This window comes from Eptatretus burgeri, chromosome 5 (assembly GCF_056783735.1).
Source record: "Eptatretus burgeri isolate ZD-2024b chromosome 5, Ebu_testis_v1, whole genome shotgun sequence".
Taxonomy (NCBI): domain Eukaryota; kingdom Metazoa; phylum Chordata; class Myxini; order Myxiniformes; family Myxinidae; genus Eptatretus; species Eptatretus burgeri.
The window spans coordinates 101,967,283-101,992,459 of NC_140965.1; the positions used below are offsets into that span (position 1 = coordinate 101,967,283).

The 25,177-nt window shown below is 45.8% G+C and overlaps 1 protein-coding gene across 1 annotated transcript; it reads left to right on the forward strand.

Moving 5' to 3' along the window:
* Window positions 1-206: 206 nt before the first annotated feature.
* On the forward strand, window positions 207-20,192 carry LOC147027080 (histone H3, embryonic-like). Its single transcript, XM_085883243.1, has 5 exons — window positions 207-376; window positions 12,510-12,575; window positions 17,512-17,651; window positions 17,859-17,933; window positions 19,760-20,192. The coding sequence occupies exons 1-5, from the start codon at window positions 307-309 to the stop codon at window positions 19,877-19,879; spliced, it is 471 nt and encodes a 156-aa protein (XP_085739369.1). The 5' UTR covers window positions 207-306; the 3' UTR covers window positions 19,880-20,192.
* The last annotated feature ends 4,985 nt before the right edge of the window (window positions 20,193-25,177 follow it).

A 25,177-nucleotide genomic window follows, 5' to 3' on the forward strand; every position in this document is an offset into this window, starting at 1 on the left:
TCCAATCAAATGGAATAAAGCCTAAACTCTGAAGGTTCATCTCTCGCTCTCATTTCACAATTTATCATAAAAGTCCAATAAACAACAACTCGAACATCAACCCGCGAAAAAAAAAAATCAGCAAAATCCGAGTTAAATAGTGAGAAGAGGTTAAAAAAGAGAAAGTAATGTTGAAATCGAGCTCGAAGGAAGAGGTGAAAGGTTTGGCGTCTTGATCACCGGAACCTCGCGCAGCGATCACAATTCAAATTCCTTCAGACCGGAAGTCGAGTAAACGGTTCGATTTAACGGACGAAACGATCGACGATGGCTCGTAAAAAGAACATGCCAAACTCTCACAATCGGGCGAAAAAACTCGTGGGAGGACAGAAACCAGGTAATCCATTCCTTCCGTCCATTTGGCTGAAACGTCCGTTGTGTGTTTAGGAGTAACTCGTCGCTTACACATGTAACACGGACAAGTGAGATTTACACGGTTTGATGCTTGGTTCAATGAACAAACGTTTCTCAGTTTGATTATCAAGATTTGTTAAGATCGTCATCGCATTCATCACCACTTCGTCTTTATAAACCAGGCAACACTGCTGTTTGTAACCAGGCAACACTGCTGTTTGTAACCAGGCAACACTGCTGTTTGTAACCAGGCAACACTGCTGTTTGTAACCAGGCAACACTGCTGTTTGTAACCAGGCGACACTGCTGTTTGTAACCAGGCGACACTGCTGTTTGTAACCAGGCGACACTGCTGTTTGTAACCAGGCAACACTGCTGTTTGTAACCAGGCGACACTGCTGTTTGTAACCAGGCGACACTGCTGTTTGTAACCAGGCGACACTGCTGTTTGTAACCAGGCGACACTGCTGTTTGTAACCAGGCGACACTGCTGTTTGTAACCAGGCGACACTGCTGTTTGTAACCAGGCGACACTGCTGTTTGTAACCAGGCGACACTGCTGTTTGTAACCAGGCGACACTGCTGTTTGTAACCAGGCAACACTGCTGTTTGTTGTGGGGATGCCATTTCCTGGGATTGTGACGTCACGTCTCACAGACGACAACCGGAAACGAACAAAAAAGTAAACAAGCCGGGAGGCGACGATGGTTCGCGGCCATTGTTGAGGAAGCCCGACCGTAAAAACCTATCTCTTCCGTCAAAATTGACCAAATCAAATCGGATTTTTTATTTGTTGTACTTATGGACATTACCTACAGTTTCGAGGAAATGAAATTGCGAGAAAATAAATAAATAAGAAGTTCAAGTGGGTGTGGCTCCGCCCACAAGGGGCGTGGGACGCCCCTCATACAAAAAGACACAACTTGACCAGGATATCTAGCTTGTGTCCAAGTTTCATCAAGATTGCATCAAATGTCACGGAGATATGCTCTGGAGAGAGTCACAAACAGAGACACAACGAAAATAGTGGTCACTGCTGGCGCCCGCGAACCAAAAATAGTGATCACTACTGGTGCCCACGATCCAAAAATAGTGATCACTGCTGGCGCCCGCGAACCAAAAATAGTGGTCACTGCTGGTGCCCGCGAACCAAAAATAGTGGTCACTGCTGGCGCCCGCGAACCAAAAATAGTGGTCACTCCTGGCGCCCGCGAACCAAGAGTGGTCACTGCTGGCGCCCGCGAACCAAAAATAGTGGTCACTGCTGGCGCCCGCGAACCAAAAATAGTGGTCACTGCTGGCGCCCGCGAACCAAAAATAGTGGTCACTGCTGGCGCCCGCGAACCAAAAATAGTGGTCACTGCTGGCGCCCGCGAACCAAAAATAGTGGTCACTGCTGGCGCCCGCGAACCAAAACTTTGAGAAATTGTTGTGTTCTTTCCAAATATGTTGTTGTTGTTTGCCGAATGTTGAGAGATTGTGAGGAAAACGACGATGATGCAAGGGTTGTGGGGTTGTGTGGGTTGTGAGGGTCGAGCCGCCATCTTTACGGAGTCGGAGATATGTGAACGTCACGTGCTGCGGAATAAATGGACTCGTGCCTTGCAGTCAATCGCATTGTTTAACGTCTGTTGAGCGACATCACAGAAATGTTCTTTGACAGATGTTATGTATGTGCGTTGTGCGGCAAAGACGGCTCGCACGGAGGTTCTTTAGCTCAACCGTTTTTAATGACGTCTCCTGCTGCCCTCACTCCACGGCTCTCTGGCGTCACTCTCGGTTCCGCCTCGTCAGTTCCGGTTCATCAGGCATTCATTAATATTCATGTAACTCCCAATACCACAATGTGTATGTATATTGTCTTACTTGGAACCTCCTTAGCATTACTGATTCGTCAACATATCGAATAACGTTTTTACCACGTTTGATTAACCCTTTGCGTGCTGCAATGCTTACGGCTGCATGGTTTTCTGAATTGAGGACAGGGAGCCAGGACTATAGATGGGAGGTTACATTATGGTAACTTGCATTAAAATTTGTCCATCAACATAAAATGTGCAATAACTTTCTTGGCTCACCTTAGTTTTGGACTTTTAAACATTGTTTCGTGACTTGCACCTGTTTGGGGTGGATTTTGGTAGAACTGTTGCCAAAATTTACATTATTGACTTGTCAAGTCCCCTGCTGTGTTACTCCAGTCAAAGTATTCGCGAATACAATGTCATCAAATTTAATGGACACAAACTATTTGAATACTAACTGAACAAATTGCTGTTACATCACTACTGGCAATACTGTACACGATGACATATTGTTGTGGTGCCGGGGTTCGGTGGCGAGGACGACCACGAGACGGAGCAGTTGGGCCGTCTCCCCCCGAACACCGGAATTGAAGGTCGTCACTCCGGATAACTCCAAAGTCGACGGGTCGCTTAATGGACCCTGGACGCCAATAATTTGACCGCGCGGTTAGGGTCTTTTTGTCTGATTCAAATTTACCTAATTAGCCATGCGGTCTAGCCACTGGGGAAGCCACACCCTCAGCCAGCTTTGTCCAAACCGAGTTGCTGTTACCGACTTGGATCCGGCGTAACCGAGCGGGAATTACCAAAGCCGCGCCGTTCCAAATAACAATTTACGCCACAGGCAGCCTCACTAATTCTCAAGCCCGAACCATACTGGGTCAATGGAAGAAAACACAGACAACAAACTGGAACATTTAACAGTTATTTATTTACAATGTCAGAGGGAGGGAAACACAGCAGACTTGACCACAAATATGATGTAGGCAAATGTACAATGACAATCACTTACACAATTTCTACTTATCAGACTGGCCACAGACAGACACACACACACCCAAAAAGAAATGGACCTCGTGGGTCTTTATTTGGCCCTTCAGCTCGAGCGCTGCAACACAACCCACAATGGTGGGACTCGAACCCCTGACCAAGAATCCAACAAGCGCACGATCCTGACTGCAACAAACAGCGACACGAGCACCACGAAACACCTCCGCCACGACCACCACCACCACGAGCACCAACACGAGCAGGAACACGACGACTGACAACCAAGGAACCCTGAAAAAGACCGCTGCTGAGACAGCTCGCCACCCTTCTTATCCCTCCCCCAGGCAGGTGGAGGGATCCGCTCTGAGGTAACTCGCCTCCGGATTGGTCTGGGGGTGTCGGGCGATCGGTGTCCTCCCCTCATTGGACGAGGTGAACATTCCATCTGTCTGGGGCGGAGTTGGCCCTGAGGTGATCTCACCCCCGATTGGACGAGGGGAACATTCCATCTTGCTGGGGCGGAGTTGGCCCTGAGGTGATCTCACCCCCGATTGGACGAGGGGAACATTCCATCTGTCTGGGGCGGAGTTGGCCCTGAGGTGATCTCACCCCCGATTGGACGAGGGGAACATTCCATCTGTCTGGGGCGGAGTTGGCCCTGAGGTGATCTCACCCCCGATTGGACGAGGGGAACATTCCATCTTGCTGGGGTGGAGTTGGCCCTGAGGTGATCTCACCCCCGATTGGACGAGGGGAACATTCCATCTGTCTGGGGCGGAGTTGGCCCTGAGGCGAGGGGCGGGGGGGGAGGGCTCCGCCCACGTCCGTAGTCAGAAACACGTGCGTTATGGCGCTGAAGGAGTGGAGGGGATTGATGTAGAAAACTAACTCAAAAGAAACTCGCAGCACACACATGAAATTCCCATTAGACATAGGGGAGAGATTCTAACTATCCACATATACTTCACGAAATGACTAAACTTTGGGTCATTTGTATGTGTGAATGCGAATGGTTTCCAGATTCGTAACAATATGACCATCCTGGTCAATCGGTGTCACACTTGGGATTCAATCCCCAAGTACTCGAAATGTGTGAAGAAACGTTTTTATACACTAGAATACAGCTGCCCTGAGTGTCAGCAGGCAATAGTGAATAAACTAACTTGTTTCTGTTTCCAATAAAAACTTTGTGCAGCACAGGTATAGTTTTCCGAATAGTCCACCTGCATCAATAACTTCTCGAGATCGTCGTCGGTCTAAACTGACTTGCCTTTGGTGAACTTTACTTTGATGGAAGCAGATTTAAACTGGACATGTTGTTTCAGTTTTTTCTTCTGACAAATCAAAAATGGCTCATCCTCAGGATGTACAAATGCATTGTGGGTAAATTAACTGCTCTGCCATCGATTGAGCAAGAGAAGAATTACAACATAAGACAGAAGGCTCTAATTACCTTTTCATTCAGAGTTTTCAAATGGTAAGTTATGCTACATGCATTACCAATGCCGTGCGGTAACTTGCGTTACAGATATTAGAGGCTTCCCTCTATGTTATGGCGGAACTAACGCCTTACTGCCATTTTTATCGTTGTTATGGGTATCTGAAGCATATGTTTTGATGGCACCCATTTCAGTGGAAAGATATTGGATGGAGACAAAAATGTGCAGTTTTTGGGGAACTTACACTACACATGTTTTTCACCATATTTTATGCTGAACCAAGCAAAATTGGTCACAAGATAATTTGAAATAGTCTTCGTTTTCTGAAATCCCACCAAATTAGCCTCAGGGGGTGCATCTTGTTTTCATAAACAAATCTTCGTTCATAAGGGGCTCTCACAGCAACCCTCCTTTTTGGTCTTTTGCAAGTACTGATGTCATGGAAACTTAGTCGATATAAAGGAATCTGGTATTTCAAGAAACCATATGAAAAAGAGAAAGCAACACCAGTTCCCAAGCCCTTGATGCGTTGCCTCAAACTTTGAAGCAACAAAAATGCCGTCTGATTAATTTCGTTTTTTTGAAGCCGTGTCCACATTCTCATGGAATTTCCCCACATTATTGTTGACTTTTCTGATCGATCCGGTTCACTTCCGGTTCCGGTTTTTGAGCGACGGTTGGTTCTCTCCAGGGATCTCTGCCGACTTTCTCAAAGATAAGTTTCCGGTTGTTGTTTGTCGCGTTTTGACTGTTATTTTGTTGCCTCCATGTTTTACTGCGTGTTCCCAGTTGGTTTTTTTTTTTCTTTCAAAACTTGTGCTAATTTGGTGAGTATCGTCAGTCTTGTCATATCAGGTTTCCCTGAGGCCTACCTGTCTTCCTGTCGATGTGCACGATCGTGTATATTTGTATTTTCTCCTTATTACCATCAGTTTTTTTTTTCACCACTTTTCCCTCCACCCCCTTCTATCCCTCCCAACTCCACCCTCTGTTTCATGTCTTAAAATACAACAAAAACCTTTTCCCTTATTACCTTCCACTCCACGTAACCATGTGACTTCCTGTACCGACGCTTCTTCTTTCTTCTCTGTCCTCTTCCCTGCCAATCCCACTGTGATCGTGAAGGTATTGGCCACACACACTCACGATCTTTTCTTCAAACCTTTCCTTTACTCTTCCCCCCTCCTCCCTCATCTTCAACCCCCCCCCCCCAAAAAAAAAGGTCTCTTTACAATGAATGCTTCAACTTCCCCACTCTGTCCAATTATTCTTCTAAAAAAATTTGTGTTCAATTCGACCTTTCTTTCATCCCGTCTAAAAATTCCATCCGTTACAATGCTTCCTTTCTCCACTCTGTCAATTCTTCCGAACTCCATCCATCTTCCAATTTATGGAAACGAATCTCTGACCGACACATTTTAAAATCCCATTTTGCAATTCTTGTTCGTCCTCCATTATTAAATCGTTCTTTTTTTTTCCAACTTCAGTGCAAATTCATCCAACCCCCTTAAATCTACCTCCTCCTAACTCCTTCCATGTTATATCCCCTCCTTACTCCTCCCATCCGAGCATCTCTCCTCTATCCTCTGCCTTACTAACAGTTCCTCTGGTATCCCAAACTGTATGGTTTTCAAAAATCTGTGTTCTCCATTCCAACCCAACAAATGTCTCACACTCTTATTCAGCACACTTCCCAATATCTCAAACATGCCCCCTCTTTCCTCTCATCACATCTCCCCCTCTTCCCACCCCCTTAAATCTTGTTCCTCCCCCTGCCTGCTTCCACCTCTACCAGACCACTACCGAGTCTCATACTCCCCCTCTCCCCACCTCTCCCTTCTCCCTCCTACCCCATTTCCCTCACCCTTCTCCATAAATTCTCCCCTCTCATCCTTCTCCCCCAAATGTCCCCTCCTCATCCCTCCCATTCAAATCTCCCCTCCCCACTCCCCTCCTCAAAGCTGCCTTCCCCTCTTCCCACCCCCTCAAATCTCATTACACCTTCCCCTCATCCCACCCCCACAATTTTTGTTCATCCCCCCACCCACTCCCATCTCCACAATACCTCGACCCAGTCTCATCCTTCCCTTCTCCCTCTTCCCCCATGTCTGTGCCTGCTCTCATCGTCTCCCCTTTCCCTCAAAGATTCCCTCTCACCCTTCCCTCATAAATCAACTGCCTCTTTCCTCTTCAAAGCAATCTTCTCTCGCTTCCCCCTCACCTTTCTCAAAACTTCCTCCACAGCTTTCTTCCTCAATTCTCCCTGCTCACTCCTCCCTTTCAAACATCCCCCCTCACTCCCTCCTCTCAAAGCTGCTCCCCTTCACATCCACCATGCTGCCTCCTTCCCCCACCCGCTCTCTTCCAGCTCATTCATCCACCTCCTCCAATCTCCCACTTCCCTTTGCCACCTCTCTTATTACTAACTACCTCCTGCTACTCATCCCTTCACCACCTGGCCTTTAAGCCTCCTCCCCTTTCGACCCTCTCCCATAGCTCTTCTGCAATTTGTCATCACCTGTCAACAACTTTCACTACCTCCCCCTCTCGTCCCTCTCACAACCCTCACCCTGCCCTCCCCTGAACCCAAAGCCTCCTCCCTCCCTCTTCCTTACTAGTGTGGACCTCAAACATCTGGGGCCTTCACTCTAAACTGACTGATCCCTCCATACAGGTTGCCACTGATAAACCAGATATAATCTGCTTAAAACAGAAACTTTCCTCCCTCAAGACATCTCTGACTCTTGAGTGTCTCTCCCTGGTTACTCCTTCCTCCAGTATGATAGACCTGAGCCTCATCCTGGTGGTGGAGTTGCTCTCTTTATAAAAAAAACTCTATTCCTCACTCTCCATGCACTGCCCTCACTCCACACCCACAGGAATACCTCTGGCTACGGCTTCCCTCCACTCCCACCTCTTGTTTATCTGTGTGCTGTACTGTCCACTAAACAGTGATGACTGCATTTACATTTTACTCGCCGAAAACATGGACCAACTTCTATCCACTCATCCAAACTCTCTTCCTCATATGTGGTGACTTCAATTGTCATCATGCCAATTGGCTGGGTGTGGGTACCTCTCTCACCTGCCATGGCACTTCAGCAAAGGACTTCTGAGACTCATTGGGACTGATTCAATCTGTCATCTTACCGACCCGGATCTCAGGCAACGGTACTCCATCTCTTCTGGATTTGATTTTGACAAATTTCCCAGAAAACGTCTGCTGTTCTTCCTCCGCTACAATCGGTTCATCTGACCACATGCTTGTTAAAGCGGTCATCTCTCCGGCTGTTATTAGAGAACCACCTCAGCACCGACGAGTCTGGCATTTTACACAGGCTGACTGGCAGGATCTTGAAGCAGCCATCAAACCTCTGGACTGGTCTCCCGTTCCTACTCTCACCGACATCAATTCATCATGAGAATTTTTTCAAAGAATCTATCTCTCTCTCTCTCTCTCTCTCTCTCTCTCTCTCTCTCTCTCTCTCTCTCTCTCTCTCTCTCTCTCTCTCTCTCTCTCTCTCTCTCTCTCTCTCTCTCTCTCTCTCTCTCTCTCTCTCTCTCTCTCTCTCTCTCTCTCTCTCTCTCTCTCTCTCTCTCTCTCTCTCTCTCTCTCTCTCTCTCTCTCTCTCTCTCTCTCTCTCTCTCTCTCTCTCTCTCTCTCTCTCTCTCTCTCTCTCTCTCTCTCTCTCTCTCTCTCTCTCTCTCTCTCTCTCTCTCTCTCTCTCTCTCTCTCTCTCTCTCTCTCTCTCTCTCTCTCTCTCTCTCTCTCTCTCTCTCTCTCTCTCTCTCTCTCTCTCTCTCTCTCTCTCTCTCTCTCTCTCTCTCTCTCTCTCTCTCTCTCTCTCTCTCTCTCTCTCTCTCTCTCTCTCTCTCTCTCTCTCTCTCTCTCTCTCTCTCTCTCTCTCTCTCTCTCTCTCTCTCTCTCTCTCTCTCTCTCTCTGTCTCTCTGTCTCTCTGTCTCTCTGTCTCTCTGTCTCTCTGTCTCTCTGTCTCTCTGTCTCTCTGTCTCTCTGTCTCTCTGTCTCTCTGTCTCTCTGTCTCTCTCTCTCTCTCTCTCTCTCTCTCTCTCTCTCTCTCTCTCTCTCTCTCTCACAGATTTATCCCATCTTGTCTTCAGTTGTCATACCCTTCCTCCCGCCAATGGTACGCTGAAGCTTGTGGTGAGGCTGCTGACCTGAAACAACTTGCCTTGACCCCCATGGAAGGCAAATCCTACTGAGGTTGATCTCATTTCTATCTACAAAGCTCAGAACAAGTGTGTGTCTACCCTCAGGAGAGCCAGGAAACAACATCTTCTAATCTCAAGTCTGAACTCTCAAACCTGTCTCCCTCCTCCAAATCCTGGTGGCATCTGGTTAATTCTGTTTCTGGTGTATGTTCCCCCTCCAACTCCTCCCTTAAGGCCCAGTCACACCTTGACGTTTTAGCCAGCAATGGCAACGTATTAAAATGTATGTAAAACGCTGGCTGACGTTGAACTTTTGATGTTTTTTTTTTTAAGATTCGGACGTATTCATAACGAGTTGGTCGTATGCATAACATATTAGTAACGGACACAGAACGTTTCATTGTCTTATAGATAACTTATACCAACGAATGCTTAGCCTGTTGTCGGCATTCACAACCTATGCCCAACGATAGTCTAACTTATGCATAGCGCGCTGCACGTATCACCGACGATCACGTGGCGTAGCCTATTAAAAGGCTGCCGCACAACGATTCAAATCATAACCGTGCAGAAATGGAAGTGTCAACATCGCAGTCACACCTTGGCGATCTTGCCAGCGTATGCCGACCTCTGAAAAATGCGTCTAAAACGCTGGCGCACGTCAAATACGGTATGGGTAAGTTTGGTATACGTGAATAGAACGCTAAAGTACGCTATCATACGTCGTAGTAAGTGGAATACGTCTTGAAATTTTAAACATGATAAAAATTTTACGACGTACTTGCCGTATGCCTCACACGTTCCGCATAAGATGGGAATAAGTTGTACGCACGTTATGCGAACGTTGGCACACGTCGACAAAAGTTACTTGTAAGTTACTCATAAGTCGCAACACGTCGAGGTAATGGTTAGCGTTAGTGTTCCAGACTCCCTGGTTTTTTTTTCTACAGCATGACGGTGATGTTGACACTTCGATTTCTAGTGCGGTTATAATATAATATAATTAATAGGCTGCCGCTCAACGATTTAAATCATAACCGCACTAGAAATCGAAGTGTCAACATCACCGTCATACCGAAGAAAAAATAAAAATAAAACCAGGGAGTCTGTAACACTGACGCTAACCAATACCTTGACGTGTTTTGACTTATGAGTAACTTACAAGTAACGTGTGTCAATGATCGCGTAACATGCCTACAACACGTTACTCATAGGTTAGAAATAAGTTTCGGGTACGATAAACATGACCTCGACGTGTTTCGACTTCTGATTAACTTACAAGTAACGTGTGTCGACGTGTGTCAACGATTGCATAATGTGCCTACAACTTATGGCCAGCGTAGCGGAACTTGTGAGTCATACGCTGGCATAAGTCGTAAAAATTCAAGCATGCAAAAATTTGAGGACAACCACAAAGTACAACGATGAAAGCCAGCGTACTACAACGTATGGCAGTGTTTTTCAGCGTGCTCTCAATGTTTCCAAAACTTACCCATAATGTATTTGACGTGTGCCAGCGTTTTAGACAAATTTTTCAAAAATCGGCAAAAGCTGGCTAAAACGTCAAGGTGTGACTGGGCCTTTACCTCAAATGGCAGCATTGCTGCGACCACACGTGAAAAGGCTGAATGCCTAAACTCTGCTTCTAAATCTTGTGTCCCAAACCCATTGCTTTCTGTACCCACCTTACCCAGTCGCACCCAGCTGTCCCTGGACTCTGTATCCTTTTCTTCTGACAAAGTGGAGAGCTTGCTGTCAAACCTTGACTCAGATTCTGCAACCGGTCCAGACGGAATCAGCCCACGTGTCCTAAAAACCTGCTCCTCTGCTCTTGCTCACCCTCTCTTTGTTCTATTCACCCTCTCATTTGCTCAAGGTCATCTGCCATCTGCTTGGAAATCAGCAAACATTACCGCTCTGCATAAAAAAGGTGCAAAAACTGATCCCTGCAACTACAGACCAATCAGCCTTCTCCCAATCATCAGCAAGGTTATGGAATCCATAATCGCTTCCAACATCAAATCATTCCTCTTCTCGAATGTCTTGATTTCTGACCATAAATTTGGATTTCGACCTGGTCACTCACCCCTTGACATGCTGCTTCTGCTTTCCCAACAAAGGATGGAGGTCCTAAATGCCAAACATGAATTTGGAGCAATCTCTCTTGGCATATCGTGAGCTTTCCTTACGGTCTGGCATCCCGCACTGCTCACCAAACTCTTTTCTTATGGTATCCAAAGCAATCTCCACTCATGGCTTGCAGATTTCCCCTCCTGTCGCAGTCAACGTGTGGCTCTTAATGGAATTCTCTCATCTCCTCTTCCCATCCAGGCTGGAGATCGTCAAGGCAGTGTTCAGGGCCCTGTGCTTTTTGTCGTTTTCATCAATGATCTCCCCAACTCTCTGGAAAATCCTCTTTATCTCTTTGCTGATGACTCCACCCTCTGTCGTACCATCTGTCATCCCTCAGACCGGCAAGCAGCAGCCTCTTCACTCTCTGCAGATCTGGATAAAATCACAAGCTGGTCAAACACTTGGAATATGTATTTCAATCTTGACAAATCTCACACCCTCACCATGTCTCTCAGAAAGGACCACCTGGACCTCCTCCTCCCCACCCCCCCATCGACTTTCTCAAAAATCCCCTTGAAGAAGTCTTTTCATTCAAGGTTTTGGGCCTCACTCTCTGCCACGATCTTGCCTGGGAAAGCAACATCTCCAAGCTGGCCTCCAAAGCCAGTTGCCGACTGGGCATCCTACTTTGTGCAAAGTTCTTCCTTGACACACCCGAGCTGGTAACCATTTACAAAGCTTTCATCTGCAGTCTGATGGAGTGCTGTTCCTCCCTCAACTGCCCCTGCCTCACACCTAACTCAACTTTACACTGTGGAAACCAAGGTTATTAGAATCATTGGTATCTCCCGCAATGAATTTGAGTGTTTAGTTTGTTTCACTCTCTCACGGAGTCAGGTCGGTGCTTTTTCTGTCTTCTACCATCTTCCCTCTAGCCTCGCCCCCTTTGTCTGTGATGTGTTCCCCTTTATTTCCACAGGGTGCTTAAGTTCTGCCAAAATCGCCCTTCTGTTGAAACTGCCAAAATCAAGAATCACTGCTCACCTTCACACTTTCATTCCTCTTTTTTTTCCCCACCTCTGGAACAAACTCCAACACTCTTTTCAATCCTACTCCTCCCTCCTAGGTCTTCAAAATTTCTGTTCACCGCCATCTCATATCTTCCCCCATCCAAAATCTTAATCTTTTCTACCCCCCGTTAATCCACCCCAAACCCACCTCCCTCAAATTCCCTGGTTTCCTTCCTGAAAGTCCCTGCCCCCATCCCTCTCCCTTCCACAGATATCCTATTGTCTTTGTTCCCCACTATTTCTGTGCTTCCCTCTCCCGCCCCTCGTCTCCTGCCTTGTTATTAGCCGTGTTATGTTTCTGTGTATTAGCTCTTACACGAGCATCGATATGGCATCCAAAATAATAATAATAATAATATCCAGGAGCTCATTTTTTACATCAAAATAGTGCTTTGTACTTGCATATTCAATACAGTATTGTCAATATGAATGTTCAAAGCACAGGAGTGACCTTGCCAGACCAAGCAACCAAGTCATTGGTTTCATTGCCCGACGCTAAATTTTGGTTGCCCCGGGCATCCGTTAATGTTGAGCCTTGGATAACGACTTTGTTGTTGTTTTACTTTTACAGATCTTGGAGGAAAAACCCGACACCCTCACACAACCCTGACCAAAGTTAACCGCGTATCCACACCAGGTGAGAATGAGTTTGTTGGTTTGAAGTTGTAGCGGCATCATTTTTCCTTGGATTTTATAAGATGTCAATATGCTTGAGCTCTGGTTTACCAGGGGATTTTCGTCACCGGGTATCCCAGAAATAAGAGTGGGTGGAATGGTGTTAGTTTGACTAAAGAGAATGGACGCGGAATCCGAACGTCTCGGACGTCTTTTCTTCCACGTTAAAAAGTCTTTTCGAGCAAAGACCTGGGAATCTGTCAAGGCTCCGAATATCTGGAAAGGCTTTCTTTCTGTCTGTTTCGGCATGGTCACCCTTGAAATTGATGCAAGGGAAGAGCTAGACGATGCAAGCAAGACAATTTTCAGTGCCTGAATAATTCCACCACTTTGAAGAGCCCAACTTTTGATTTGCTTTACAGTTCAGGGCTCAACACTAACTTTTTTTTTTTTTTTTTTTTACAGCTTGGTTATTGGACAGGTTGGTTTTATTATATTTTATCTGTCCCATCAACTATTGCAACTGTCCAACTATTTATACTGCAAGAGAGTGGAGTGATACTACCATGTTTCTTTGAAGTTTTGCCCATGTGCGCTGCAGGTCTGAAAAGATCATCTTAGTCGCTGCTAATAATTGTGGCTTCACTTGAAAATAAATAATTATGTTTGAGGTTAAGATATATCGAGCTTATTAAACTTCAAGGTGGTAAAATGTATCTATCTTTCATCCAGGTTTATTGAGCTTTTCACTCGTTCGTCTGACATACAAAATTGCCTGTCCCAAACAGTTGCACAACCGTTAATGTCAAGTCCTGCTGCTGTAAAGAGGTCAGCTTCTGAACCCCCAGCATTGGCAGCTGCTGCCAAATCCTGAATGCTTGAGACCTGTGGAAGAAGTCCTATCCTCATACTGAATGCAAAAGGAGTGCTGAAAAATTGTGTATCTTCTCAGATCAGGTCAGGTATGGGAGCATCCGCCAGAGTAGTGCGTCACTGTGTCTACATTCCACCGGTACTTCAGGGACCTCTGTCTGGCCATCCCCCAGGCAGATGTCTGGCCCATCCCCATATACTTGAGATGCCGATCAACCTTCTGCAACCACGAGGAACGTGGTCGGCCCATTGGCCTCCTCCACTCACGAGACTCCCTCGCTGAGAGAATCTGGTGAGCAGGATCAGCATCAGGAAAATCAGCCACATGTCCATACAGCCGTAGCTGACGCTCACAGACTATGCAGGTAACAGATCTCATTTGAGTCTCTCTCGGCAACCGTTCATTGGACACAAAGTCCGACCAGCGATAGCCAAGGATTCTCCGAAGAGACCTGGTACCGAAGTTGTTAAGTCTCCATCTCAGATCCCTGGTTAGAGTCCAAGTCTCACATCCATAGAGCAAGACTGGAAGCACCAAGGACCTGAAGGCTCGGACTTTCATCCTCTTGCACAGATTCCGACAGCGCCAGAACGCATGATCCCGTGAATCCATGACTCCCCAGGCCCAACCCAGACGTCTATTGACCTTTGGCTCACAACAGGTGGAAACATGAATATCACTGCCAAGGTAAGTGAATCTGTGAACTCAACGTCCTCAACACAAATGGGTACAGACAAGAAAGCAGCATCCAAGATGTCATTGAAAGCCTAGATCTTAGTTTTGATAGAGGAAACTCGTAATCCCAGCAGCTCCGACTCCTCATTCAGCGCCCCGAAAGCCCCCATAAGGATATCCAGCATCTCTGCCAAGATGACTGAATCATCTGCGAAATCAAGGTCAGAGATCTTGACATTTCCAAACGATGTAACGCAGCTTGATTTCTCCGACGTCCTCCCAATAATCCAGTCCATACAAGCGCTGAAAAGTGTGAGGGCCAGTACACATCCTGACGAACTCCAGCAACAACTGGAAATGTTAAAGATGGAACCACAACATCTCATAGCACTCTCAGTACCAGAGTACAGTTCATACATCAGATCGATCAGTTTTGGTGGCTCCCACGAAGACCAAGAATCCTCCAGAGGGCATCCCGATTCAATGAATCAAATGCTTTACAGAGATCAACATAGGCTGCAAGCAGCCCCTGCCGAAACTCTCGTCTGCGTTTGGTGAGGACACGAAGAGCAAGGATACGGTCAATCGTTAATCTCTTTGGTGTAAAGTCTGACTGCTCTGGACACTGGTGCTCAAGCAGATGGTGGCGAACCCGATCAAGAATTATCCGAGGAAAGACCTTTCCCGGCACTGAGAATGGCGCCACCCCTCGGTAGTTGTTGCATTCGTTGGCGATCACCCTTCCATTTCCAGCGAGGGACAACAAGGCTCCTCTTCCAGTCAGTTGGGATGATGCCTGTGTTCCAGGCAGAGCACTGAACTGCATGCAATGATACGAGTGCAGCATTTCCACCAGCCTTGAGAAGTTCAGCATGTATGCCACAGATCCCAGGAGCTTTACCCCCTTTCAACTCATTCACCGCAGCTTGTGTTTCCACCAACTAAGGTGGACCACAGATGATTAGAGGGTTATAAATAAGGATAGTTGCACCCCTGATGTCCAACTCAACAGCTGGTGGGTCAGCCTGGCACAGCCACTCAAAGTAATGGAGCCAGCGGGCCTTCACTTCAGATTCCTCGGTCAAGAGCCCATCACGCTCCGCTCGAAATCCAGTACGATGTGGGACGGGCTTGGAGGAATGCATTGCACGATTTCCTCTGTAAGCAGGGCAATAATCACTTGACCACAGGTGATGCTCTACCCTTTCACAGATTCCTTGTACATTGGCCTTCTTGTCCGCCCTCAGTGCACGTACAGTTTTACCCCTCAACTCCCTGAACAGCTCAGCTCTGGCATTAAGCCTGGCCCTGCGACTGGTCAATGGCGTCCCTTGGGAGACAAAGTTCTTCTTCGCCTGATGGTGGGTTACAAGACGTCTGCTGGCAACATCAAGTATGGTCGTCTTGAAGGCACTCCACAACTCTTCAGGATTGCCCAAAACACCCAGACCCCCCAAATCCCCATTCAGCATGTTTGCAAACTCCTCAGCTACCCTCTCATCCTTGAGCTTGCCAGCATCCAGCCTTGGCTGGGACTGGTACCATTCTCCTGGATTTAAGTTGCAATTTCAGAGTTGCTACAACAAGTCTGTGGTCGGTATTGAGGAACAGAGCATTCTGGTATACCCTGCAGTTCTGAATCATCCTAAAGTGACCATGGGGACCAACACACATCTCATAACCATCCCTATCAGTGCCAGTCTGCATTGAAGTCCCCCAAGGCTAGAAGAGTATCTTACCTGGGGCACTGAACATCCACAGACTTGTACTTCACAGTGAGATCACTTGCCTCAGTCAGAGCATATACAGTGACTCGGGAAATGATGGGACACCCAAGGAATGATGAATCCTCAGTCTCATAATATGCTCCTTGACCTGTGTTGCCTCAATTATCATGGGAGTCAGCTTATTGGACACAGCTACAGCAACTCCTTGGGTATGGTAACCATCAGAGTGACTAGACCAGTAGTAGGTGTAACCACCCACCTGCCATGATCTCACCACGATCCGGTCTCCGAACCTCAGAGAGTACTGCAATACCGATGTCCAGATGATAGCAGAGACAGTTGATCATCCTCTCTGAGGGATAGGACATTCCAGTCACCCACCCAGAGACCGCCTCAGGTTAACCCAAGGAGACCACTGTCTGGTGGACGACACCTCAGCAACACCTCGACACACACCACCACAATCCGACCCAAGAATGTTACCCCATGCTTTTCCTTCCATCATTGAAGAAAGGGGTTCCTGAAAGTTTTGCCCCAATCCTGTCATCCGGTGAGTTGCCCTGCGAAGGGCAGCCGCACATGAGGTACTCCCACGGAGTGTGTTTTGTGGAATGCAGAGTTTTACAGTCGCCAGAGTGCAAATCCTGCCACCAACCCCCAAGAAAAAGGTAACCCAACTGCAGGACAGACACAGATGGGCACTCGATATGGATGACCGTTGGCTCACAACAAGCTCCTCTGCTCTTTGACCGGTTTTGTTTTTAATCCTGCTGGGTGTCCATTATCCACACACCCTCCTCACCAGAAGACCTGTTGGGGGAGACGGTTTTGTCACCGACAACCAGACCTGTAGCAAGTCCCAGATCTGATTTGGCCTGATCTGACGAGTATATCTTCTGCGGAAAAATCAATGGAACGATTTGTATGAAGCCATGTTGGAGTACCTCGCTACGACTATGGTGACACCTGTGCAAAAGCTCCTCCTCCTCCTCTCATCGACCTCTTGGGACTTTTCGTGCGTGCCATCCTGCTCCATTCAGTCTTGCCTGTTATTGTGTGCATGTCCGTGTCTGTTGGCCCTTGTGGGCTTTACTTTATTTGTAATTTTTAAGTATCGTGATAATTTTTATCGTCTTCACACCACGATAACAGCGTTTCATTGAAGCGTTTCTTTTATTTCTTAAGACCCGCGTATGCATCTCCTACCGTACTTCACATGTCAAATTCCTTCTGGCTCGATTGATATAATCTCTGGAGGGGAACTATTAAATTGGGATCAGGGAGATGGAGCGTTTACACGCTCGTTAAATGATGGAGTACCCACCACCACTCGGGATGTTACAAAATTCGGTCTTGAGTCGGCCATCATCGAGGCAAACAACCTCAGCGTGCTCAGTCTCTCTACGACAGTTGCGGCTTAGTGATTGACGTATTGATTGCATTTATGATGTAGAGCAATAACCTAAATTTTTTTCTCCCTCTCATTCATCATTTCATTCGTTATTAACACAAATATTTTCAAGTAATTCTTCAAGATAAAGATTTAGTTCTTTCTTGCAAAATTAATTTTTTTTTCTAATTCCTGATCTCCTATCCTTCCCATCACCATCAAGCTCTCTGTGTCGATGTCGATCATTAAGAAATTCCCCGTGTTGTTCATGCTTTTCCATTCCTTGCTGCAGCAATCAAAAGCCCACGACTTCCTCCCTCCTCTCCTGTGGTTAAAAAACGCTTTCGCCCGGGCACCCGTGCCCTCCAGGAAATCCGACGTTATCAGAAATCTACAGAACTCCTCATTCGGAAGGCGCCGTTTTACCGGCTGGTAAGTTTGCTCTCGTGCACATGGGATGCTGGATTTATTCGCTCATGGCAAACGACAGGTACCATGGTCAATTGATTCTGAAACGAATTTCACTCTTTGACGTTTTTTTTTTTTGTGACGTTTGTCTTGAAATCTTGTTCCCAGTTGCGGCACATTTTTATGAGTATTGTCCACTCTTCCAATTCCTAATCCTGCACGACTTCTTAGATTCGGGAAATTTCAATGAATTTCACCTTGGATGAGATGCGATGGCAGGTTTTCGCACTGATGGCATTGCAGGAGGTAAGTTTTTGTTTATTTTATTATTGTTTAATTTGCGAGTGTGAGAGGACCCACCTCTTCCAGATCGCAGTTTGTAACTAATTCTGTCCTGACACGATGGTGCAGATGTGGTGTTCTTACCTTTTGAGCTGTCTGATTTGTGTTCCATGCTCGGTCTGACTGTAAACTGTTACGGACCAGTATTTTCATTTAATTGTGCTTGGGAAAGGTTACATTTGCTGTTAAGTTTCCAGACTCCAGATAAAGGGAGACGATTTCGTGAAAAGGCAACGGCATTGGGAGAACTGAAGCGAGGGAGAGAGAGAGAACGGCGAAGGAGAGCAAACGACCTCAGCGTGCTGGGACTTATTTTGAGCTTCTACGCTCTGTTTCCAGTGGTGCATATCATTTTAAAATCGGCGTCCACAATGAAGGAAGAGATGCGGGTCTTCTGTTTGCGAACCTTGAAGGTTTAATGACCCATCGATTCCTTTGCCACTGCGGATTATCTTTAACCCACTGTGCGCTGGTATGGGGGTGGAGATTCAGCTCATCTTATTTTTTTCAACCTTTTTGAGGTATTTATTATTCTCCGCTGACCTCTCTCAAGTATTTGTTGGACCTACCTGTCAGACATTGCAGATCACCTGTTATCTTGCCGACAATTTCATCGCAGCTCCTTGTATTACCTCGTTGGCGTCATTTTGGTGATTTACACACCCTTTTGAGAAGGTGATCAGCACGTTGACCAGTGCTTTTGGAGCTTATTCGTCCCTCAAACCCCTCCTGTCTTTCAACAAAATCGTCCATTTCAGCTTGGAGTTCCCGTCTTTATCATCTATGGTACACCTGTAACGGCAGAATCAGGTTCTTCTCCATGTTTTAATGATTCAGGGATTCACCTGAGGAGGACGTATTGAACGTGAATGACTGCCTGTGTCTGCTTCACCATTGGTGCGCACCCTCTGTTCTTTGACCATTCCAATGGGGCTCACCACCGACCTTTCGCCCATTTATAACCCATTGGGGTTTATGTGTGAAGTGCTTGATTAAGCTGAGTGGCCACGTTGAGAGTCGTGAGTTATTGTATAGCTTCACTCGCATTGCTGTGTGTGACGTTTGTACTTGTTTAATTTGGGGGTTCTTCGGAAAGTCATTTATTCATACATTTAATGAATATCAGTGTGCTTGCAGTAATTATGAAGCATTTCTTATAATGTTACTCTTCTGTGTCCTGTCGTTTGTGGGTTTCACCCTTAAATCAAGACCAAGGGCACATCAGTGTCGATTTATTTTCTGCCGTGACGCCCTCCAGGTTACCGGTGCACTCGCTGCGGTGCTCTAAGGTCGACACGTAGCAACTGTCAGATTGGCATTTCACAGACATGGTGTTTGTATCGGTGTGACGCACATATACAAAGAAGAATATTGCCCTCATTGCAGACTTGAACTTAATGGAACCACTTTGGGACATCTTGAGATGCGTAATATTTGCGATTGTTTTTCCTTTTTCTTTTTTTGGAAGGTTAACTGAACACGACCCATCAATAAGCTTGCACTCACTCCAAAGGAGAAATGCTGTGTGTGTGTGTGAGTTTGTGTGCGCGCGCGCGCGTGCGTCAGTGCGTGTCAGCGCTTCAGCATTAGCCAATCGGAAATTTAATAAACAGCTGATAAAACAATTTCTTGTTCGTTCCTGCATTGTGGAACAGACTATACATTTAACGTACCTTTTGATCGGTTCTCCCCACTTCACAATGGACGTTCGTGCGTTGCAGTCGAATGACAGCATGTCGGCAGCGCAACGACGAGCTCGCCATGACGCCTCTTTCCTATTGTGTGCACAGGCAGCCGAAGCATATATGACGAGGTTGTTTGAAGATACGAATCTTTGCGCCATCCATGCCAAGCGCGTGACCATTCAACCGAAGGATATGCATCTTGCACGGCGGCTCCGCGAGTTTTAAGGATCCGCACTGGTTTTACGAATGCAGTTATTGTACATTGTCGACAATCGTTTTTCTGTTTGAATTGCCTGTTTTATGGGAAAGCCTTTCACAAATGTTGAACTTGTTTCCACATTCGCCATGCTCTTTTAAATGGTAGTAGAAGAAACGTTGCATTTCATTGTTGAGTTAAGTTTTTGAATAAGCTCTTTTAAAAAATTTCACCAAGTGTATTTCTGGTCTCTTAATTTTGTCTCGCGTTTTAATTTCGTCTCATTTATTGCAGTTTATCTCGATTGTTTTTCTAAATTCACAATAAAGTTCTTCAAGAGCCCGTGTGATGATTCCCTCACCACTGTGATGTAATCATTGCTTCCTTGATTGTGACGACCACTTTGATCATCGTGGGGAAGCCTATGTGCTCCTGTGACCCAGAGAGCTATACTGGTGGGAGCTTTGCTCTTGGTGAGTCTTACCAAGTCAGGCAGGTCAATGGGTGGAGCCAGACGAAGAGTAGTCACAATACTGGGGTCTGCCTCGCCTAGTCACCCCACCTTCACAGTGGTCCTGTGAAAGGGGAAAAGGGACGGACCTTGTTTCAAGACTAGGTGAATGGCACCTTCTTCTTCTTCCTCTTTATATTCTCCTTTCTTTTCTTCTATTCTGCCATTTATAGTCTCAGTTACTCTGCATCTTTCTTCTCCAGGACTCCTTGTGGGATCTCATGAATTCTGTCTCTCTGAAGGGTCCCGGAAATAAGCACGTCGCAGGTCATGGCCGCCTGGTAGTACCGGATCCCAAGCTCTGGTAATGCTTTGGGAAACTGATCTATCGACAGGTGTAAAATGTTGAAGTGGTTGTGCTGCCATGGACATGCATCGGGGTGGTCCGTGGAGACATTTTCAGTTTCATTCCTGAGTCCATCAGAGTGGCATTGTTACGACAATGTGTTCACTTGAGTTTGTGGGATCCTATTGAGTCTCTTGGACCGACTTCTGAATTTGTTTGGGTAACTTTGACTGATGTCCTTCTTTTTCTTTTTCTTCTTCTTTTTCTTCTTCCTTTTCCTCTTTCTCTTTTCTTTCTCTCATATGGTTATACAGTCTAAGAATAACAGATCTCTACCTGTGCGGAGTGACGCTCAAATCCTTTTAATATCTATCTCTCCAATGTCAGGGACTTTTACTACAACTTTTCTTCTGTGCAATCTTTTGTTCAGGTTAACTTACCTGACGAGCTTGCTCTTTCGAAGTGTCGGTTGGACGGTGGCATCTCCTCCATCTCTTTCAAGTTACCTGGTTACATTTTTAAGACTTGATCCACCTCCTCATTGTCTTGGTATCTATGTTAACGACTCTCGATCATTAGCGCATGAAAAGTACCTCGAAAGTGGCCCTCATGAGTGTGTGTTTTCACCTTGCTCTTCTACATTCAACAACATATCTCTTCTTTCTGTAACACTCACCTTCCTTTCCCTCTTGTGGTGGAGGTGATCTCAGACAGCATTGACAGGTCTATTTTACTCCACCCTTCTGCACACATCATGGCAGTTGGTGATTCAATGTTCACTACAAGGAATGGCTGGTACACTCGTAATACTGACACTCCCGGTATCGATACATATAATTTCTCTATCTCAAAATCTCACCCAAATTGTTTGCTCTCCCACTCGTGTTCCTGACCGTGCTTTGGATGGAAGATACTTGAAATATTTTTGTGTTCTAACCTTGGTGACTGTGTCGCCAACGTCCTGCCTCCAAATGGTAACTTGGGATCATTCCACCGTTTCTGTTTGTATCTCTTACTCCTCACTCTCAACTTCAGCTCATCCTTTTTCACTGCACTGTTTCAGTTTGGGAAAGCTGAGTGGGATGGATTTCATTCATGTCTTGATGTGCCACGGACCTCAGTCCTCATATGGCTGCCGAGAAAATATCCCAATGGATTTGCACTGGTATGGACATTTATATTCCCTCACGTATCTATCAAGTGAAGGTTCATTTCCATCCATGGTTCACTCCAGCTTGTGCATCAGCAATTTCTCATCGTAACCACTATTTCAAGCAGTACCATGTGCAAGGGTTTCTGGAGTCCAAATGTCTGTTCTACAAAGCAAGTAATCTCTGTAAAAGAGTTCTTGAGGATGCAAAGCAGCAATATGCAGCTTCTCTAACTGATTATATTGCGACTCGGTGACTTGCCTTGAGGGACTTTTGGCGGATTTCCAACAGTGTAGTCAAGCGCAATAAATCTTCAATACCTTCTCTCTTTTCTGGACCTGAGGTTGCTGCTTCACCTCCCTCTGCATAAAACTAACCTCTTTTTGAATCGCTTAATTTCTAATTCTACCCTCAATTATCAGGGACACCCTTTTCCTGATTTTCCATCTCGTACAGACTGATATTCTTGTTCCATTTCTCACTCCTAAGATGGTTGATAGAATTATTCATACTCTAGATTCCTCGAAAGCGACTGGTCCTGATGGAATACCTGTGATTGTATTGAACGTGTTGTCCTGAACTGTCATCAATTCTTGAGAAGCTATAAAGCCTGTGCTTGTCTGCTTCAGTGTTTCCTTCATTCTGGAAAGTAGCTTCTGTTGTCCCAGTTTTCAAGGGTACTGGTGAGCATTCTGAGCCATGTAACTATCACCTCAGCCTGCTTCCTGCAATAAGTCAGGTATTTAAATGCTTAATCAATGAACAACTTCTCCGACATCTGGAGGACAATGAACTTCTCACTGACTGCCAATGTCTCTCACCAATTCCTGCTCTACTGGTGATCTGCTATCCTTAATTACAGATCATTTCAATCGGGCATTGGAGCTCTAGGGTGAAGCTTGATTAGTTGCTTTGGATATCTCAAAAGCCTTTGATAAAGTGTGGCACAAGGGCCTGCTCCGCAATGTTCGGTCATGTGTTGTAGTCGTGGCCAAAAATATTGGCATCCTTGCACTTTTTTTTTCAAATAATGCACCATTTTTTCCAGAAAATTGTTGAAATTAAAACAATCTTTTGGTATCCACATTTGTATTTCTTTGGTTGGGAGTGGAACAAAACAAAACAAAAACCTGAAAAAAATTATTAAATCTTCACTTCTTCCACACGGAAATCCTAAAATGGCCTGGGAAATATTATTGGCACCTTGTAAGAAGTTGTTGGAAATAATTACATTAGATTAAGCAGGTGATTCTCCTTTAATTTGGAATTGAACTCACCTGTGATGAGTTGCATTCGTGCCTGCAATATAAAAATCACTCATTCAACCAGTTTAAATAGAGTAAAGGAGTCATTCTGCTGTTTTGTGTCACTGTGTGTACCACAATGAGCATGGAGAAAAGAAAGAAAACCAGAGAATTGTCTGAGGTCAGACACAAGACTGTAGCCAAGCATGGACAACCTCAAGACTACGAGTCCAGCTCCAGAGACCTTGATGTTCCTATGTCCACCGTATGCAATGTTATCAGGAAGTTTAAGGCCCATGGCACTGTAGCTAACCTCCCCGGACGTGGCTGCAAGAGAAAACTGGATCGAAGATTGCAGCGAAAGATTGTTCGAATGGTGGAGAAAGTACCTCGATCAACTGCCAAACAGATTCAAGCTGACCTTCAGACACAATGTACGACAGTTTCAACTCACACCATCCGTCGCCAACTTCATGAAAAGGGGGTTCTATGGTAGGAGACTCAGGAGGACCCCACTGCTGAGAGAGAGAGAGAGACAAATAATTCCTGACTGGAGTTACCAAAACACACCTGAATAATCCAAAATCCTTCTGGGAGAAAGTCCCGTGGACAGAAGAGACCAAATTAGAGCTTTTTGGAAAAGCACATCATCTCTATGTTTGCAGAAAACAAAATGAAGCCTTCAAAGAAAAGAACACCTTCCCCACAGTCAAACATGGAGGAGATTTAGTGATGTTTTGTGGTTGCTGTGCTGCCTCTGGCACTGGGTGCCTTGAATGTGTGCATGGCATCATGAAATCAGGAGATTACCAAGGCATTTTGGAGCACAATGTTCAACCCAGTGTCAGAAAGCTTTGTCTCCGTCGAAGGTCATGGGTCTTGCAGCAGGACAATGACCCCAAACACACTTCAAAAAGCACCCAGTAATGGTTCAAGACAAAATGCTGGACTGTTCTGAAGTGGGCAGCAATGAGTCCAGATCGAAATCCCGTTGAACACCTGTGGGGAGATCCGAAAACAGAACTGGAGCAGATTGCACAAGAAAAGTAGGACAAACTGCCAGTAGAGAGGTGTAGGAAGCTCCATTCATGGCTTTAGGAAGTGCTTGACTACAGTTATTTTGTCCAAGGGCCGTGCTACCAAATATGAAGTCGAGGGTGTCAATAATTTCGTCAATGCCATTTCTTGTATTTTCTGATTTAAAAGGATCTATTAAGTTCTGAATCAAAAACAAAGGTTCTGTAATATTAAGTGAAATATAGAATCGTGGGGACAAAATACTGTCAATTTCAACTTGTTTTGAGAGAATTTTGGCCACAATTGTATCTGGAATGATGCATTCAATAATTTCAGCTTTCCTTACAAATTGCAAGATGAAGGTGGTACTTGAGGGTTAATTTTCTACTTGTTCCATCAATTCCGGTGTTTTGTCCTTGGTTTTTTTGTTTTGTCCACTGGGTTTTGTCCTTGGTCCCACTGTTCCTTGTTTATATCAATGATCTTCCTGATAATGTTCTGTCTCAGCTAGCCGCGCATGCTAATGACTCCTCACTTTACTGTACATCTGCTGATTCACTCAACACTACTCGTAATGAGGTTGGAGTTAGACTGCACAATGACTAAGAGAATGTGTTGAAGTGGGGGCATGACTTGCTGGTAACCTTCAATGGAAAGCTGAAATTGCTGTCCATGTCTCACTCCAGAAACAAGCCTTTCCCTTCTGTGCACATGGGGTCTTCAACTTTAACAGAATCATCTGAGCTTCGGCTTCTTGGTCTGGACATCTTTTTTAACCTTCGTTGGGAGAAGTACATTTCTGGTATTGCAAAGAGTATTTCCAAGCGAGTTGGTTGTCTCTTGAGCACAGAGGTATTTACCTCCTGATCCGAATGCTGCCTTGTACCTGTATAAGACAATTATACATCCCCATCATGGAGGCTCCAGAAATGCATAGTGAACGTGGTTCTTGCAGAGAGGGGTTCAACTCTTCAACCGCTTTCACCAAAGATCAGTTGTCACTCTTCGTCTGTTCTCCAGATAATTTCATGGCAAATGTTCTGCTGTACTTTATACCTTGGTTCCTCCTGTCCGAGAGTTTGGACACAAGACTCGGTTGGCCATCTCTGCACACCCAT

Coding starts and splice junctions, on each gene's coding strand:
- LOC147027080 (XM_085883243.1), top strand. CDS start 307: ATGGCTCGTAAAAAGAACATGCCAAACTCTCACAATCGGGCGAAAAAA. Junction 377..12,509: donor CGTGGGAGGACAGAAACCAG/GTAATCCATTCC, acceptor TTACTTTTACAG/ATCTTGGAGGAAAAACCCGA. Junction 17,652..17,858: donor AGGCGCCGTTTTACCGGCTG/GTAAGTTTGCTC, acceptor ACGACTTCTTAG/ATTCGGGAAATTTCAATGAA.